This window comes from Erythrolamprus reginae, chromosome 1 (genome assembly GCF_031021105.1).
Source record: "Erythrolamprus reginae isolate rEryReg1 chromosome 1, rEryReg1.hap1, whole genome shotgun sequence".
NCBI lineage: Eukaryota > Metazoa > Chordata > Lepidosauria > Squamata > Dipsadidae > Erythrolamprus > Erythrolamprus reginae.
The window spans coordinates 323,691,627-323,706,815 of record NC_091950.1 but is presented as its reverse complement, the minus strand read 5'-3'; the positions used below and the strand labels follow the sequence as shown (position 1 = coordinate 323,706,815).

The 15,189-nt window shown below is 39.5% G+C and overlaps 1 protein-coding gene across 2 annotated transcripts in view; it reads left to right on the top strand.

Annotated features, from left to right (window-relative positions):
• IPCEF1 (interaction protein for cytohesin exchange factors 1) overlaps positions 1-15,189 on the top strand; it is a 53,052-nt gene that overhangs the window by 16,546 nt on the left and 21,317 nt on the right. Inside the window, exons 2-3 of one of the 2 annotated variants that reach the window (XM_070733740.1) lie at positions 6,650-6,686; positions 7,215-7,384. In XM_070733740.1, coding sequence (XP_070589841.1) covers positions 6,650-6,686; positions 7,215-7,384 — 207 coding nt within the window. Of the gene's footprint in view, positions 1-6,649; positions 6,687-6,727; positions 6,867-7,214; positions 7,385-15,189 lie in introns of those variants that run through there. The other variant, XM_070733741.1, reaches the window with a different exon arrangement.

The following is a 15,189-nucleotide window of genomic DNA, read 5'->3' as shown; positions in this document are numbered from 1 at the left end:
CGGTACTTCCGGTAAGCCCATTTTTCACCTTCCCAGACCCTGCACTTACCTGGCATCCAAAACGGACTGTGTGGAGACTCCTCGAAGGGGCAGGTTGGAATGGGCAGGGTCAGTCAGTCCTTGCAACTACCGGATCAGCGAACCAGATGCAAAATTAACCTGAACCAGTCTAAACTAGTTGATTTCCACCCCTGCCCCAGACCAAAAATATTGCTCAAATCTTTTGATTAAAGTCATTTGAAATGCCTTGGACTAGCTATAGATAGATAGATAGATAGATAGATAGATAGATAGATAGATAGATAGATAGATAGATAGATAGATAGATAGATAGATAGAGTTTTATTGGCCAAGTGTGATTGGACACACAAGGAATTTGTCTTGGTGCATATGCTCTCAGCGTACATAAAATAAAATATACATTTGTCAAGAATCATGTGGTACAACACTTAATGATTGTCATAGGGGTCAAATAAGCAATGAAAAAGCAATATTAATAAAAATCTTAGGATATAAGGAACAAGTTACAGTCATACAGTCAACATGGGAGGAAATGGGTGATAGGAATGATGAGAAAAACTAGTAGAATAGAAGTGCAGATTTAGTAGAAAGTCTGACAGTGTTGAGGGAATTATTTGTTTAGTAGAGTGATGGCGTTCGGAAAAAAACTGTTCTTGTGTCTAGTTGTCTTGGTGTGCAGTGCTCTGTAGCGACGTTTTGAGGATAGGAGTTGAAACAATTTGTGTCCAGGATGTGAGGGGTCAGTAAATATTTTCCCCGCCCTCTTTTTGACTCGTGCAGTATACAGGTCCTCAATGGAAGGCAGGTTGGCAGCAATTGTTTTTTCTGCAGTTCTGATTATCCTCTGAAGTCTGTGTCGGTCTTGTTGGGTTGCAGCACCAAACCAGACGGTTATAGAGGTGCAGATGACAGACTCAATGATTCCTCTGTAGAACTGTATCAGCAGCTCCTTGGGCAGTTTGAGCTTCCTGAGCTGGCGCAGAAAGAACATTCTTTGTTGTGCTTTTTTGATGATGTTTTTGATGTTAGGTGACCATTTTAGGTCTTGAGATATGATAGAACCTAGAAATTTGAAGGTCTCTACTGTTGAAACTGTGTTGTCTAGTATTGTGAGAGGTGGAATGGTGGAAGGGTTTCTCTGAAAGTCTACCACCATTTCTACGGTTTTGAGTGTGTTCAGTTCTAGATTATTCTGGTCACACCACAAGGAGAGTTGTTCAACTTCCCGTCTGTATGCGGATTCATCATTGTCTCGAATGAGTCCGATCACTGTTGTATCATCTGCAAACTTCAGTAGTTCAGTAGTTTAACAGATGGATCGTTTGAGATGCAGTCATTAGTGTATAGAGAGAAGAGAAGTGGTGAGAGTACACAGCCTTGGGGGGCACCTGTGCTAATTGTACATGTATCTGATGTGATTTTTCCTAGCTTCACCTGCTGCTTCCTGTCTGTTAGGAAGCTTGTGATCCACTTACAAGTGTGTTCAGGTACCGCTAGCTGATTTAGTTTGGTTAAGAGAATGTCTGGTACGATGGTATTGAATGCTGAACTGAAGTCCACAAAGAGGACCCTAGCGTAGGTCATTGGAGATTCAAGATGTTGAAGGATGTAGTGTAGAGCCATATTAACAGCATCATCTGTTGATCTATTTGCTCGGTATGCAAATTGCAGGGGGTCTAACAGTGGATCCGTGATAGTTTTCAAGTGAAACATCACTAGTCTTTCAAAGGTTTTCATAACTACAGATGTTAGAGCAACTGGTGTGTAGTCTCTATACCTCCATCCTAGGAAAAATAATTCTCCTGCCTCCATTCTAACACTTTGATTCCAAGATTACACTTCCAGAGAGTTTCTGCATGCTCAGCTTTTATTTCTTAGTTGGTTGGTTGATTACAATTCTCTAAAAGTGTATAAGTACTGAAAAGAAAAGAAAGTAAGTGAAGCAAATCAATATAAAACAAAAGCAACAGCAATGACAACAGTACTTAATAATAAATCCATCCGGAAAAATTACAATTGATATGTTTAATAATTTTCCTTCAACTGCCTTGCAGATTAAAAGTGGACATCAGAAAAGTGTCCAACAAGATTCAGTTGACAAATGGCAGAGGTGGGGGGAGGGTTCTTCCCTTGTGACCACCCCTCTTGCATTACTAGGTAGGGATCCATGAAGAAAGATCTCAGAAACAGACTTGAGGGTCCAGCTAGGGAGAACAAAACATCAAAGTTTAACATATTTATCTATATGCATTCTGAAGTATCTTAAGCTTCAATTCAGGCAGATCTGTCTCAAAGCTGCTAATCTTTCCGTCTTACTGCAGCTGAACTTTTACCTCATGAAATGTGCTAATTGTAGTCTGAAAGTTGTTGATGTTGGCCTTTTTATTTTAAGACTCAAGAAAAAATTGCAGTACTTGAGGCCAGCAAAATCAGTTAAGCAGAATGAGTACCAATTCTGTTTGAGGCGAGAGCTCCATGATTTAGGTGTTGTTGTTATTATTATTATTATTATTATTATTATTATTATTATTATTATTATTATTATTATTAATTAGATTAGTATGCCGCCTCTCTCCGCAGACTCGGGGCGGCTCACAACAGTGATAAAAAACAATATATATTGACAAATCTAATAATTTAAAATCTAAAATAGCAATTGTACATTTAAAAAATCTAAAAACAAGGAACCCCAATATAAAAAACACACATACAGTCATATCATGCACTAAAACTACATAGGCAGGGGAAGATGTCTCAGTTCCCCCACGCTTGATGACAGAGGTGAGTTTTGAGGAGTTTACGAAAGGCAAGGAGGGTAGGGGCAGTTCTAATCTCTGGAGGGAGCTGATTCCAGAGGGTTGGAGCCGCCACAGAGAAGGCTCTTCCCCTGGATCCCGCCAGACGACATTGTTTAGTCGACGGGACCCAGAGAAGGCCAACTCTGTGGGACCTGACTGGTCGCTGGGATTTGTGCGGCAGAAGGCGGTCTCGCAGGTGTGACCAGGTCCTTCTCTTTTCCACACTAATTATGCCAACAAGTGTGGCGTCACCATCAGATATTAAGCTGTGGTCAGAGGGAGAATTATTAAGGAGGGAGAATTATTTCAGCCCTCATCTTTTTGTACTTTAAATCCCATTATCGATAATAGTGCCTGGTCCAGTGATGGTGTACCTTTTTTCTTTTAGCGTGGGTGTGTGCTATCGCGCATAGAGATTCAATCTAGAAATAAGAAGACACTTTCTGTCAGGAACAAGGAACAATCAACCAATGGAACAGCTTGCCTTCGGAAGTTGTGGGAGCTTCTCTTCTTTCAAGAAGAGATTGGACTATCATTTGTCAGAAATTGTGCAGGGTCTCCTGCTCAGTTTCTGCGCATGCACAGCAAGCCAAACCTCATGAGATTTTGGCTATTTTCACCAACATTTTTGCTTCTGTGCATGCGCAGGAGCAAAAAAGTGAAAATTGACAAAATCTCATGAGTGCAAGCAAGATTTTGCCTGGTTTTGCCTGTATGACTATATAAAGATCCTAACTTCCACTTTTTCTGCTACATTCTGAGCCAATTCCAGTTCAAAGGAATTTTGCATCAATTGGCACAAAACATTTTTCTTCTCTCCAAGCAGAAGTACTTAAGCTTTATACTTAAAGCTAATAAGTATAAAGATGCAAATAAGTACATAGATGCAGGAGGGAGGGGGTCTCACCAAAAAATCCTTGCAAAGGAGGCTGGTTTTCAACTCTGTGTTTGCAGGTTTGGATTGCTTCCCCTCTGAAGCAAAAAAGGAATCCTTTTTTTAAAGGGCAGTCTATCTCTCCCATCAGAGCAAGCTGACTTAAGCAAAGTTTTTTGTAGATTATTGCAGGATGCGGGTATTTTCCCTTTCAAAGTCTACTTCTTTGAAGGAAGGAATCACCAAAAAATCCTTGCAAAGGAGCCTGGATTTAAACTTTGTGAGTGGAGTTTTGCTGGCCACAGTCAGGTAGTGCATTCTAGGCATTAATCACTCTATTGCTGAAGTCGTATTTTCTGCAGTCGAGTTTGGAATGGTTTACATTTAGTTTCAATCTATTACGTACACGTGTATTGCTGCTGTTAAAGGTGAAGTGGTCATTAACAGGAAGTACATTTTGGTGTATGATTTTATGAACTACATTTAGATCAGGTCAGACGCGACATAGTTGTAAATTATCTAATTCCAGTATTCCAAGTCTGGTGGAATAAGGTATTTTCTTTTAGGACAGTCTACCTCTCTCTCCGGAGCTAGCTGTGGGGCAGCTGGGAGATATTGTGTTAGGGATTCTAGCTAAAGAACCAAAGCTGATAGCTTTGTTTGTTACAGAGCAGCAGGAAGAAACGAGGGTAGCTGAAACAAACTAAAGCACACACATACACTGCGTCGAGTCTCAGTCTCACCGGATCTGATGACTTTGTGTGATCGGGTCCCTTCTGAGCTGTCTCCTCATTGCCTTAGCTGGGTGATCGAGCGCTTTTTTGTGATTCCTTATGAGCCTTGCTGAGCCTCGTATTGTGAGAGGAAACTCAAAATGGAAGAAGGAAAATTATTGTTGCAACGCAATCCAGAAATCCCCTGCCCTAGTGCAAGACCACTGGATATCAAACCCAAGTATAGTTGGTTGATGGGATTTATGAAGCCTTTAGCTTTGTGAAGACAATTTTTGCCTTTTTCCTTGTTTTTTAAAAAAATCAATGATATTGAAATTGCAGCACCTTAACCCAGAGACAAGTTGTGCCAATATCTGCTCTTTCCCAAGTGCATATAATAAAGAAACCTACCACAACTGAAAGGTTATGTTATGGGGAAATCACCTTCATTAACATCTATTTACAATTTTAAGAATTCAACAATAACTCATTACAGAAACATAGAAACATAGAAAAATAAGACAAAGGGCGATGAATTGAAATACAAAGTGAAGCATAGTCAGTGGTGGGTTGCTACCAGTTTGTCCTGGATCGGATGAACCTGTGGCGGCAGAGGCAGGAGGCTCCGCCCACCCACCTGGACATCTCTGCACAAGCATGTATTCCCAATAGTGAACTGGTAGCGATGGGATTTGAAATCCACTACTGGACATAACACCTTTTACTGCCAGGGTTGTTGCAAGAACAAAGAACTTACAACTTTGCATGCTTACATGAATGGCCAGTTGTGTGACACACCAATGAATAAAAGTTCATCCCAGTTCAACATCTACAAATACACGATCACAGTAACCACACTACTTCCAGTAGAGATGATTCATATGTTTTACTGCTAGTCCTCAAGGAAGGATTTGCTGCGTGATGTTTGTCAGTGAAACCTTCATCTTTATGTCTCATTGATTTCAGTAGAATTGCCTTGGCTACGTTGTGGTACGAACGGGTGACAAAATATAGGGTCTTACTATCATGCTTGGTGGACATGGATTTAAACATTCATTTAAAACTGGAATTATTTTTATGAGGAATTTGCAAGCAAAATCTTAAAAAAGAGCATAGATATCTTGTTCTTCATATATTGACTGCTGCCAGAATATTACATGCCCAATACTGGAAAAAAGACACAATCCCATCCACTCTACATTTTATAAACAAGGTACATGAATGTGCAGAGCTGACTAAGATGACCTATGAAATTCAAGACAGAGAAATGGACTTCTATAACACTTGGGATCAATGGTACAAATGGGTAAAACGGTTCAAATAAGTGAAAAGTAAAGGAAACGGAATAAGCAAATCCCAAAACACAAAGAACTCACCCCCAAAAGGAGAAATATTATATTTCAGATAAGAGATACAGCAATTTTTTTTGATTGATGCCTGCCTGATAAATTGTGAAATGTAAAAATAATTAAGATATACAAATATACGCAACAAATTTTGAAAAGTCGCAGTCCTAGCAGTCAACAGTATAGTTGACAACTCATTTTGTTCATGTGTGTGTAATGTTTTGTTAGTCCTTACTTGTTTTTATTATTATTATTTTTAAATTTATTAAACTAATAAAGATTATTTTAAATTATTTTAAAAGATTATATATAGGTTGAGTCTCTCCTTCCCCTGATTCTTTGTTGTCTGCCAAGCTCTGCCATAGGAATGGCTGCTGAGTGTTTCAGAGATTGCTGGTAATTATGCCATGTGAGGCATGCAGGTATTTGTACTTTCCATATCACCGAGTTCTGGACAAACAATCTCACTATGTTTTCTTTTACCCTTAGAATATTAGGGACTGATAAAAAGCTGCAAAGTTTCAGATGGCTGCTTTTGGTTTGTGTTCCTGTATCTAGCTACCCTTATACAAACTAGTTTGCTGCAGGTGTGAAACAGGAAGCTGTACTGAGAGAGAGAAAGAGAGAGAGAGAGAGAGGGAGAGAGAGAGAGAGAGAGAGAGAGAGGGGCTCGCACTACTTTTTCTCTAGGAGCTCCACATGAATCAATTTTAATTAGAGCATGTTACGCTTCAGTTCCTGGCTTTCCCATTTGCTGTATGGCGAGCCTGTTTGAAAGATCGCACTCTATGGCAAGCTCTACCTCCATCTCTTCCTCTTCCTCCTCCTCTGTCTTTTGCAAATGTTACAACACCAATTGAAATTTCCTCTTTTCTTTCTTTTCTGCGTGCCTTGCAGATCCCTTTGCGTCAGAAGACGGGGAAAAAAAATAAAGGTACGGAGTCTGCTTTGTTCCTCTTTTTGTTTACATTAACATTTTGTTCATGTGAAACTGAGGGCTTTTAGAATCAGCTTGTGGTAGTGCTGGTGGCGGCTGCTGTCTTGTACTCTGTTCAATTTTTGGTTTGACAACGGAAAACAATGACACGCTCTTCGTTTGGACTAAACTGCTTTGGTATGTCAATAATGGTGTCTCTGTATGTGTATTGGGGTGTTTGTGTGTGTGTGTTTGTGTGAAACAAGACAAATGTATTACCAGCTGTGACCAATTATTTTGAGGCAAAGCAGCTTCGAAGGATATTTTAGCCACATATTAATAATGGTTGGAGAGATCTCTAAGAGTAAAAACTAGCAGCTGATTTTCACTGGAAATATGTTTCTCACTCTGAGGAATTTTTCCTGAATTTCATTAATTTAACTTCGTGAACTGTTCATACCCTGAAAAATCCTAGGGTGCATTTAAAAGTAAAAATACTATTCTGCTTTTTTTTTTTTAAAGTGACACTTATTTCTAATCACGCAGGTTTCTATACCATGAGTCGCCGAAGGATCTCATGTAAGGATCTCGGGTTGGCTGATTGTCAGGGTTGGCTGTATAAAAAAAAGGAAAAAGGAGGCTTTATTGGCAACAAATGGAAAAAGTTTTGGTGTGTCCTGAAGGCTTCGTCTTTATACTGGTACAGCTATCAACTGGTAAGCATGTCAATCTCTTCATTTCTCTAAATGGAATCTTACTTCCCTACAATTAAATTCTGCTTAAAACTCAAATATATATATATATATATATATTTCATACGCACCATATATATATATGAGATAATTCAACAATGGTGGGAAAGACACTGTTTCTGATGGGGATAGCGGGGCTGTCCGTTTTTGATGAAAAATGTGTGAGTAAACTATATCTGATGTCAGCAAAAGAGAAGTTTGGGGCTTGTAACAAGAGAAGAACCCATTTATTTTCTACTTCTGTGAAATATATCCTATCCACAGTCTCTGTTTTCAGTTTAAAAGGCATGAAAGGGAAAACGTTATGACTGGATTATGTCAGAATGGCTACAGATCCTACTTCTTCCCCTCTATCCCTCTATGAGGCTGGTATCAATCCCATTGGCCTTCTGGAAGGCCCTTGAAAATGGTTTTGTGAACTGGCATGGGTATAACATGATAGTGGAACCTGCTAGATGCTATGTATGACAATTAATGGAAAGCATCTCGCAATGTTTTGCTGCTATTTTTGTTTGTTTGTTTGTTTGTTTTACCTTGGGTTTTTTGTAAATTCAAATTGGTTGTTTTAATGCTTTTTAAATTTTTTTTAAAGGGAACACTTAAACCAGGGAGGGGCGGCATACAAATCTAATAAATAATAATAAAATAATAATAATAATAATAAACAATGCAATATAACTCCACATAAATCAAACTTCTGTGAAATCAAACTGTCCACTTAGGAAGCAACATTGATTGATAATCAATTTCACATGCTGTTGTGCACATTCAACTTTATACAGAACAAAGTATTCAATGAGAATATTTCATTCATTCAGGTCTAGGATGTGTTCTTTGAGTGTTCCCTTTATTTTTTTAAGCAGTATGTATTTGTATTATTATTATTTTGAATGCTGTGCAAAGTCACTATGTGGGATGGGTGACTACATCAATGTGACCGAATCAATCAACAAGTGAAAGCTGTGTATGCTCTTTTTGTCTAACTGTGGTCACTAGCTTGATGCAAATGAACTTATAGATTGACAATCCAAGCAATCTTTTTATTGGATATAAGCATTTATGTCCCACTTTCCTTACACCCATGTACATTTCACAGATGTCCTTTCCATTAGAGCTCTATTGTTCCAAGATGGCATTTTCTAAATAATTTGAATCTGTCCTTCATTTTTTAGGAAGTTACACTAATAAATGAATGTCAGCAAAGCATAATATAAATAGTTTTTTTATTTCTATTATTGCTTTTATGGTCTTTATCTGTCTTTTCCACTCTTGTGGCTTCCATATTACAATACCTATAGTTTGTAGTTACTGCCCTGTATGGAGATTATAGGACTTCTGTTTGAATATAGCTAAAGTTTTCCTACCAATACTGCATTCATAAAGTAATCTGGCATAAAAAACTGGTTAGGGGATTACTTATAGTGTAGATGTCTGGGACAAAACACCATTTCCCCAAAGTATAATTCATTTGAGATGCCAAGGTGATACTAGAAATATGCATCAATTTAAATGTTGAGATTGTAATCCAATTAGACTACAGAAACAGCTCTTGTTGCCTTCTGGGAGTCAAGTTGTTGTTGTTTTGATATATATTTAAAATAAATCTCACATTAGTGTCTCTTTGATCCACTGTAAGGTTTGGTAACTGTGGAGTCCTTGGTGCTCTCTTGGATATTTTCTTGGGGACATTTTGTTATCATACTAGATAACATCTTTAGTCCGAGAGGGTTCAGTGCCAGAAGTTTTCCTTGATTAAGAAGTTTGTTTTAAGAGAATCCTACTCTTAACCTATGGATATCACATTATTTTTAGTGGTGTGGAATCCTGTTAAATGAAACCATGGATAGTGTGCATTAAGATTTTGGAGAAGAGTATGTCCCGATTAGGTTTGAAGATATGAAAAGATGAAGTAGGGTTTATTGTTGGCTTCATTTTGCCTTTGTTTTAACTGTGTTGTTAAACGAGTAGTTTCAATTTTGGTTCACTACTGTCTCTGAGGTTTTACTGAAAAGAAGCATTAAATAGAAAGAATTAACAACAAATATTTTAAGCCTGATTCTAAAACAGTTGGAGATATTTATGGGGAAATCCACTCAACATTGATTAGCATGATTTGCTTGTTAAAAATGGAGTCATGGTCTTCATTAATGATCACTCAATTTAGTTGATTCCTTCCCGTTTTGGGGGAGGGGAAATCTGTCACTTGGTATCTTTCCTCTAGATCCTTGTGTTTCAAGCAGCCTTTCTGCAACCGGAGAGGTGAATCTGCCACCCTAAAATGATTCCATTTAAAAGGCTCTCAACGCAGGCTCCAACCAAGGCAGCCAAGCTGCAGGGGTTTGCTGGAAAACCCAGTAGCATTTATGAAATGCGTTTACAGTAGCGTTTACAAAATGGCAGGTGTAGGAGGACGGATATGTTGCCTCTCTATCGGGACTTTCTGAGAGGAAGCCCATCTTTCAACGCACTTTCCCAGGATGCTTTGGGCAGCAGTCTCCATATGGAACTGAGGATCCTTGCTGCCAGGACCCATCTGAAAATGCAACATGTAGAGCATTTGGGCAGGGCTACATTTGGAGTATAAGACGCACCCAGATTTTCACCCTCTTTTCTGGGGAGAAAAGGTGTGTCTTATACTCCAAAAAAATACGGTAAATTCTATAATGCAAAAAGAAATATGGATTTGAAAACTAAAATATCAAAGGCAAATGTATTTGTAGCTGACAGGAAAAATGGGGGTGAAATATTGCATGCTATACCTAAATAGAATATAAACATATACTTGTGTACTGTGACAGATTGTTTATTAAAGAGAGAAAAATTAATGGAAAAATGTTAGGATGGACAAATGTGAGTAGAATGGTGGTGGATAATATATAATAAGTAGTCTGTTCTGAGAAATAAAAATCAATAAAGGAAAATCTCTGTGTATAAAAACATGATTTTGCCCATCTTGTTACAAAGCATGAGAGCTAGGCATGTCAAATGAAATATAAAAAGTAACTGAATGGAGAGGAAAGTATCTATGGTAAAACATGAAAAAATTGAAGATGGATGAGTGATGAATTGCACTGGTTCTCAAACTGGGTGTCAGGATCCCTTTGGGGGTTGAATGACCATTTCACAGGGGTCAGCTAAGACCATGGGAAAAGACAAATTTCCCCTGGTGTTAGGAAATAAAGCTTCTATTCTGGCGCCTTGGAACATATTTTTACAATCTGACCAATTAGGCATTTAGAGTGGGGGTGTCCCTCTGACCTTTCTGCCAATCAGCTTAAAGCTCTGTTGGGAGAATTGGCACTAGACTTATGGTTGGGGGGTCACCACAGCATGAGGAACTGTATTTAAGGAGTTGCGGGCCTGCGGCATTATAAAGGTTGAGAACCACTTATAGACTGAATATAAAATGACTAACTGGTATAAAAAATATACATTGCAGTGATTTGTTCTATGGAATGGCCCAAAAAGCAAATAGCACATGAACAAAATCTCCATCAGTATTTATCTCTTTCCTGTACTGTAAGCATTATATTGCTTAGTTTACAAAGGAATATGATGACTATATATGTATGTAGGACAAGGCTGGGAAGAAGCTTTTAGCTGTGGGCTGCTAAGTCCTCAGAGCATTAATACTACAATAAGACCCATATTGTCCCTTTACCTGGAGCGAGGTTTGGTGCTGATTCTTTTGATAGTGTATACCTGAGGTGTTCTGAACGCCTCAGCGATCTTTAAGCACCAGCCTCTAAACGTTTGGGACTGATAAAATGATTATTTAATGTTTCCTGCAGGAGGTACCATGGATGACCAATTTAAAACTGCAACCACCAGCTATCTTTGCTGAATAGTGAAGGAAAGAGAGATTTTGATAATTGAATTTTGTCTGGTCATGAAGGCTGTGCAAATAGAGATCTCTTAGTTGATCTCTTTAGTCTTGCTCTTTTTAGGTTACTACTCCACAAATGATTTTTCATAAATAAAGCGCAACTAAAATTTCAGTCATTTTACCTAAGAAATGCACTTATAAGTTGAAACATGTGGTGCTGCAAGTAGTTAGGGCACCAGTCACACATGCAGACATGTGTCTCTCCCACCTAATAGTTACATCGTGGGAAACAATAGATTTCTTTGGTCATGTGGCTAATTTTAGGCTCTTTAAATCCAGCATAAAATAATGACTTGAAATTAAATAACCCCCCTTTGATGCCCAAGGGAGAGAAATTTTCCTTCTCACATTATCTGTGAGAAGGAAAAAGTTTTTCCATGAATACCTGTCAGGGGAAGACCCCAGACCTCAGGAGCAAAGAAATTATTTGTAGTACTATAAACAGAACTTATGATTCAGGTTTCACTTCCACCTGGAAACAGTCAGTTAACTGACAAGCAAAGCCAATTGCTGTGCAAGCGTTCACTTTATTTATACCATGTTGGCCAGATATAACTTTTGTGTTTCAGATAGGGGTAGGTATCTGACCAGCATTTACTAGCTTTAATTTTTTTTTCTCATGGCTTCCCTATAAACAGGTGAGTATTGTTAGCAAAAATACACCGGATCAGGGTGAGTCCTGGATCCTTTTGCTGCCAGTTTGCTCAGGGTTGCACGGTAAGTGTGCAGGTGCTTTACATGCGCACGTCTGCAGCAATAAAAGATAATTTCTGCACATGCGCAGAAACAAAAATTAGCTTCTGCACATGCGCAGAAGCAAAATCCAAGACTTTTTTATTTTTATTTTTATTCATTTGTCCAATACATGAATACATAGGAAGAAAATAGAGATGTGATAATATAAAAAGAGGGTGAAGGTGAACTTAGAGGAGAGGATATATGAAAGAAAGAGAATATATAAGATAGGTGAAAAAAAAGGAAAGACAATTGGACAGGGGACGAAAGGCACACCAGTGCACTTTTGTATGCCCCTTACTGGCCTCTTAGGAACCTGGAAAGGTCAATCGTGGAGAGTCTAAGGGAGAAGTGTTGGGGGTTAGGGGTTGACACAATTGAGTCTGGTAGTGAGTTCCAAGCTTCGATAACTCGATTGTTGAAATCATATTTTTTACAGTCAAGTTTGACGCGGTTCGTATTGTTTGAATCTGTTGTGTGCTCTTGTGTTATTGCGGTTGAAGCTGAAGTAGTCATTGACTGGTAAGACAATGCAGCATATGATCTTGTGGGCAATGCTCAGATCGTGTTTTAGGTGTCGTAGTTCTAGGCTTTCTAGGCCTAGGATTCTAGGCCTAGATGGTGGCACCCACAGAGACACTGACAGAACCGGCTCTATATCATCATCACTGAGTCACTAATGGTTCTAAAAAAACCAATTAGAACTGGTAGGAACCCACCTCTGCACTGAATATAAAAATCGCAAGGCTATAGAAATGGAATTTGCAAGATCAAAAGCTTTTTCTGCAAGCAGAAATCGTAATTGCAACCTAGCACCCATTATTTTCTGGGGGTTTAGGAATATGGTGATTTGCCACCTACACTATCTCTGCAATCCTATCCTCACTTCACATTCAAATGTTGTAGATGGAAATTTTAGGCAATGATCTATTTGTGGAGGCAGATACCTTAATCACAGAAACATTGTTCGTCCTTTGATGGCCCAGCCAGCAATGCTTGCTTTATGCTTCTTCAGGATGGGAAATAATATTTTTTATGAAGAAAGAAGACTATTGTCTTTGAACAATATCTTTTGTTGCCCAGAGATTCTGGGAAAGGTAACTTAGCAACAGCAGATTGGTGCAGTATATCTCCTAGTCTATCAGTAAGCTTCCAGCTAATAAAAGTATTTGTTAGGCTTTTAAATTAATTCAGCCTATATTTTGCCCTTTCCACACATATTTGCCAATTACATGAAGGTCAGTTCTCATTGAATCACACAGGCTGTTAGCAAATAGGGATCAACTTTAGATTTTAGTAAATCCTGAAATGAACCGTACAAAGTCAAGACAGATTGAGTGATTGATTGATTATTGCTATCAAGTTGCTTTTGAATCCTAGCAACCACATGGATAGACTTTCCCTAGGATAATTTCATCCATCATTGCCTTTATTAAGTCTATCGACCTTACTGCTTTTCATCCTCTTCTTCCTTTTCCTTCTGCCTTTACCTATGTTATATTCTTTCCCAGAAAACTAGTATTTTTTTTCAAAAACCAGCAAATGTGAATCTGAATTTTCCTAAAGCAGTGTTTCCCAACCTTGGCAACTTGAAGATATTTGGACTTCAACTCCCAGAATTCCCCAGCCAGCATTCGCTGGCTGAGGAATTCTGGGACTTGAAGTCCAAATATCTTCAAGTTGCCACGGTTGGGAAACACTGTCCTAAAGTATTGTTAGTTATTCAGAATATGTAAAATACTAAGGATTGCTTTTATTTATCTCTTTATTTAATTAATTAATTTATTATATTTCTATGCCGCCTTTCTTGAGGTGACTCAGGGTGGCGTACAACATTTATATAACAATATACAGCGATCCCTCGAGTTTCGCGATCTCGATCTTCGCGAAACGCTATATCGCGATTTTTAAAAAAATATTAATTAAAAAAAAAACCACTTCCGCGTTTGGCTTCGGGAGTCAGCTGGGAAGCAGTGTGGCTGTTTTAAAAGGTCGCAGCCAGCCTGGGGGGCTTCCCAGCACCCCCCCGAACCCCCAACCTGGGTCTTCCCGGCCGCCCACGCAAAGAGGAAACCCCGGCTCCTCGCTGATGCCCACCGCTCGCCCGCCCACCAGCAAGAGGGGGAAGACCCAGGGAAGGTTCCTTCGGCTGCCCAGCAGCCGCAGCAGCAGCAAGGAGCCGATTCGGGGTTTCCCCTTTGCGTGGGCGGCGGGGAACGCAAACTCCACCATCTACGCATGCGCGGCCATAGAAAAAAAGGGCACGCATGCGCAGATGGTGTTTTTACTTCCGCAACCCTACATCGCGAAAAATCGATTATTGCGAGGGGTCTTGGAACGGAACCCTCGCAATAATAGAGGGATCACTGTATAAGAAATATAATATCTCTAAAATATGAAATGTGAAAAATATGAAAATTTACTAAAAAAATGTTTAAAAGACCCCACAAACACTTGCATAGATTTATCCAATCTAACCATATTGCATATCAGCCAGGGACGAGTCGTCAGAGAGGGGCGGCATACAATCCAATAAATAAATAAAATCACTTACGGCCCCCATGCCTGCCGGCAAAGGTAGGTTTTTAAGGCTTTGCGAAAGACTAGGAGGGAGGGGGCGGTATGTATCTCCGGAGGCAGTTCATTCCAGAGGGCCAGGGTCACCACAGAGAAGGCTCTTCCCTTAGGCCCCACTAGTCGACATTATCTGGCCGACGGGACCTGAAGAAGGCAGACACTGTGGGACCTAACTGGCGGCTGGGATACATGAGGCAGAAGACAGTCCTGAAGATAATCTGGTCCTAAGACATCAAGGGCTTTGTAGGTCATAACCAGCACTTTGAATTGGGCACGGAGACCAATTGGCAACCAGTGATGTTGAAATGTGGGCAGATCTTGGTAGTCCCACTATAGCTTGTGCGACTGCATTTTGCACAATTTGTAGTCTCTGAACAGTCTTCAAAGGCAGCCCCATGTAGAGAGCATTGCAGTAATTGAACCTTGAGGTGATAAGAGCATGAGTGACTGTGAGAAGTGACTCCCTGTCCAGATAGGGCCGCAACTGCGCACAAGACATACTCGTGCGAACGCCCCCCTCACCACAGCTGAGAGATAGTCTTCTAAGCTCAGCTGTGGATTGAGGAGGACG